Source organism: Gadus macrocephalus, chromosome 20 (assembly GCF_031168955.1).
Source record: "Gadus macrocephalus chromosome 20, ASM3116895v1".
NCBI lineage: Eukaryota > Metazoa > Chordata > Actinopteri > Gadiformes > Gadidae > Gadus > Gadus macrocephalus.
This window is the reverse complement of record NC_082401.1, coordinates 9,235,222-9,239,911: the sequence shown is the minus strand read 5'-3', so window position 1 is coordinate 9,239,911 and position 4,690 is coordinate 9,235,222. Positions and strand designations below refer to the sequence as shown.

The following is a 4,690-nucleotide window of genomic DNA, read 5'->3' as shown; positions in this document are numbered from 1 at the left end:
TAGAGGCAAGAAGAAAGTAAAAATAGGGGAATTTTTTTTATAAAAGAGGGGATTCTCTCTAAGGATTCACCAGAGGAAACAGAGGGGCAGGGGAGTGCGTATAAGAGAGAGGAAGGGAGAGAGAGAGAGAGAGAGAGAGAGAGAGAGAGAGAGAGAGAGAGAGAGAGAGAGAGAGAGAGAGAGAGAGAGAGAGATTTGGAGAAAAAAAGAGCAGTGAGAGAGAAGGATTGGGAGAGAGAGATGGGGATAAAGAGGGGGGTGGGGACAAAAGGGGAGTTAATAGTAGGAGAGACGAAAGGAGAGGGAAGGAGGAATAGGAGAGAGATTAAATGGATAGAGAGAGAAAGAGAGAGAGAGCGAGAGACAGAGAGAGAGGAGAAAAGGGTACAGAACAACAGAGCGATATCAGGTACTTTCAACTGAAGTACAGGTATTAATTCAGACCCTCTAGTGAATGTGATTACTGCAATTTACCCAGAGTGGATCGACCCAGTCGATTTTCAGAATCCATCCAACCTTTTTGAAGACACTCCTGCGGTTCCTCAGAAGAAGTTCCTCAAGGTGTTATTAACCGTTTTGAGTGGTGGAGCACAGCAACACTTGCAGTCTCGCACAGCACTCACTCAATCGATCGATCATCGCCACGCTGGAGAGGAGCCCATGATGCCCCACCTCCCGTGGTACAAACCAGGAGCTAGATGGTTTACCGCAAGCCGGCTCACAGTCTGATGAACTCATCCGGAAGCATTTATTCATGCCCGCTAATCTTACTTAAGAATAGCGCTCTAAATGTCAAGTGCCTCATCATTGTAAGACAAAAAATAAAGAGCCTTTCACAAAAGCTACACATTAACTCACACACAAGTATAAATTGACAAGCACAAATGTCCATATAGTCTATTGGCTGATACAGTGTATGTATTTGCTCTGTTATAATCAACTCAACTCGGATGCAGTTAGGGGAAGATTAAATCTTAATAGAAAGGAAAGTTCGCCAACCATTCATGGATACAACTTTTGTGTAGCCTATACAGTGCAAGTCCTGTATTGCATGCTAGCCACACTCTAGATAGAATCCCATAAGCATTAGTGGTGATTGTTCCACAGCTGTCCATTATGAAGGAGCGAAAGTCTCCTGACCTAGACATGTTAATCCCTGACTAGACATGTCGCAAGACCGCCTATATGGAAAGCTGATTAACAAACACATGAACACTTAGGACATGCTAACACAGGCATGGCAGGTCACAAACAGGACTGACCGCAAAGTCAACAACAAACACAGAATAATATCGCGGCCCCAGAGGATTTATTCTGTGTGGTTTATGGAGTAGTGTAATGTACATGCATTATCACATGAGATGTTCTCATGATGCAGCCTATATGAGCAGGTCGCCTATACTATAGCCAGGGAAGGATAATGTAGTAGTTTGGGTTTCTGGGTTTCTTTTATCCAAACTCATCTTCATGGATCTAAGAGTTGGATGTGGATCTCTTCACATTCCTACCTGGTAGTTCACAGCCCAGGACCTCCATCCTCATGCCGATCCCAGCGGGGGACCACCTCTCTGGGTAGATCCTGATGAACTGGGCCGCCAGCTCCTCAAACCTTCGCACCTCCGGGGTGTCGTAGTGGCCGTTCCCCTCAAAGATCTGCACAGAAGAGAAGGCTCGTCAACATCAAATGGTTTCATCTATCAAACGTATATTAAAACAGAGGGTCGTTCCGGACAACGCAATCCGTGTGACAAAGCATTGGTCGACTACATCAGTATTGTAAAATAGAGAGCGAACTCTGAGCTGTTCTCAGTGCGGCCTGTACTACGTCAGACTATAATGTTTGGAGAGGTTTGGTCGACAGCCTCCCATGATCGGTCTAGCGACTGGGGAAGTGAACGCCTCCATATTCACTCAAACACTTTTGGAAACTCTGTCCATTGTCCACTTGCGTGTGAACTTTGAATTTCTAATACTCACTTTGGATTTTGTACTCAAGTTTAAACAGCCAAGAAAAACATAACAGCAGACACTAAACTGAGAGTAAGAACAGTCGGTTTGACAGACCCCCACGTCCTTAAATTATATAATAAAAAGGAGAATAATAATATTAAGCATTCCTTTGAGAAGATTTTCAGCCAGCCCTGACACAAAAAACAATACTCACATAATACAACTATTTATACAATAAAAATGAATGTGACACCAAGGCCTGGCATCAAGAGCAAGCGCGCCCTTTTGATCAAAGTTTCCCGACATTGATTGAAATGTATTGTGCTGCACTTGAACAGACTGCGGTGCCTTCATCCCAGGGGAGGGTTTCATGGAAGTGCAAGTAGTCGCCAAGCCGCAGAGACGCCGGCGTATAATTAAAGAGTTTTAAGACTTTGTCTGAGAAATTAGTAGCGAGCTTAGAGCTCTCTGTCTCACAAGACCGTCCGACCGCCTGCAGTGAAGAGAGGCGATGCAGAAACGACATTTTTTAATTAACACCCATGAGAGGGAATGGCGTGAGGGAGAGAGACAGAGAGAGAGCGAGAGAAAGAAATTGAAAGTGAAATGATGAGTAATGTAGAAAGATGAGGTTGGACGTAGACAAAGTGGAAATGAGAAAAAAAGGGCGAGGTGATTAAATTAAATTATTATCAGAGATATCAGAGAGAGAGATGGAGAGACAGCGTGCTAAAAGCTGGGAACTAATTATCTCGAGATGTGGTAGAGTTGACTTTGACAGTCACCAGTACCATTATCCTCAATATGTGTTTTTATTGTTAACACGTGTAACCATTGTCACCTCACATCTCCTTCTCTTTACCTTGGCGTAGCCCGTCTTGCTGTCGGTGATGTATGTCCACTCTTTGCCCGTCAAGCTGTGCGCTACTTTGTACTTCCTGACGAATGCCCGGTTCTCGGCGCTGGTGCTGCCTTCCAGCCCCCGAGCACCCTGGGTAATCATCCCGCGCACCGTCTTCGGCACCCCGAGGTCCACCTGAAACACGGAGAGGGTGTAAGAGTGGAAGGTTCTGGGTTTGTTGCCCAAGGTCCACCCTGTGGGGATCCCAGAACAAAATGTCCGTCCCCCTCCCAGCTCCTTAATGACCGGTATCTAAATGCACTGTGCATCACTATGCGTTATGGACGGGTGTCATGTAGCAGAAGCTTTGGTTGAGTGTGACAATGAATTCAGATACACATCATTAACGCACAGGAAGGGGGGGCTAGACGTATAGGTAGACTGCGGCCATCAGGGATCAAACCCAGTGCCCTTGAGCTGGGAGTCAAACAACTGCTACTGCATCTACTGCCTGCGACACTTTGGTGCACCATCAATCTGTAACCTCTAAAGGCACCCCTATATGGACAGACAACAACAGCGCTGATCCGGTATAGAGGGAGGTACCTGCAGCCACTCTTCCCCAGCTACCGGGTGCGTGGGGCTGGGGAACCAGCCCGATCGGCTGGACACCAGCCTGGCTGCCCCCGTGGAGCCGTGGAGGTCCCTCATGGAAGAGGCAGAGATCTGGGACTCGGGCAGCAGCCCGGACAGCATGCCCTGGAGCTCTGAGCACGGAGCATCTGGAAGAAGAGGAGGAGGGGGGAGATGGTCGAATGGTGAGAGAGGGGAAACCTACATCTTAACAACCAATAACAATCTATAAGGCAAAATGAGAGTGCGTGTTTAATTGTGGTGCATCTGCTAATAAAGATAACATAGAAGTAAAATACAGATGGTCCACACTCAGTTTCTCTCGCTTTTTACTTAAGTATTTGCCACAGACATTTGTAATGGTTTATCTTCACACGCTGAGGAATAGCTAACCAGCCGAAACATTCATGCCAAATAAATAAATAAAAGATAGAAACTGAAAAACTGGAAAAACATCCTTTTATGTGAACACTGCATCATTACGCTTTTCATTAAAAGATACATTAAAGGAGATCTCAAAATTAAATTGGAGAAAGGAGCAGAAGCGTGGAGCAAACACAACCATAGATAAGATAAAAAGTTGACTAAATGCATAAGAACGAGGAAAGGGAGAAGTGGGTAGAGAGCGCAGGGAGAGAGAGAGAGAGGGTGACATTGGGAGGTGACTGTGATTGACAGTGACATTCTGAGGTTCTCCGTGGAGATGCATGTTTAATGACATCATTGGCATCGCCGCCTATCTCGATTGAATAATGAATCAGCAACAACAGCTGCAGCCCAATGGGAAAGAAATAAACCTGTCCTAAGACAACCGTTATCGTCATATATCTTTATATAAATCCATATCTCTATCTTTTCAGCTCTCACTCGCTCTTTCCATCCGTCTGTCCCTCTCTATCGAGTCTATCTATACATCCTTCAAACCCATCTATCGTCTATCTCTCCGTCTACCTGCTTATCTCTCCCTCCAACTCCCTATAGCCCTGTCTCTGTCTCCCTCCCTCGATCCATTCATACATCTATATCTGTATTTTTTCTTTGTGGAAGTGCAGTAGAAGTGTGGATATTGTTTCATATGAACAGAAATAGATCTAACACACACAGACACAAACACACACACACACACACACACACACACACACACACACACACACACACACACACACACACACACACACACACACACACACACAAACAGGTGCACAGTTGGTGGAGGTCGCCTGCGCAGGTTGAAGTGTGCTCCACACACACTGTGTGAAGTTTAGC

General features: G+C 45.7%; 1 protein-coding gene across 1 annotated transcript in view; it reads right to left on the bottom strand.

Annotated features, from left to right (window-relative positions):
* Positions 1-283: 283 nt before the first annotated feature.
* The window catches only part of LOC132448901 (neuropilin-2-like), a gene marked incomplete at its 5' end in the record, with an annotated part of 24,051 nt that continues 19,644 nt past the window's right edge, over positions 284-4,690 (bottom strand). Inside the window, 3 exons of the mRNA XM_060040454.1 lie at positions 284-1,653; positions 2,813-2,986; positions 3,398-3,573. Coding sequence (XP_059896437.1) covers positions 1,474-1,653; positions 2,813-2,986; positions 3,398-3,573 — 530 coding nt within the window. The remainder of the gene's footprint in view (positions 1,654-2,812; positions 2,987-3,397; positions 3,574-4,690) is intronic.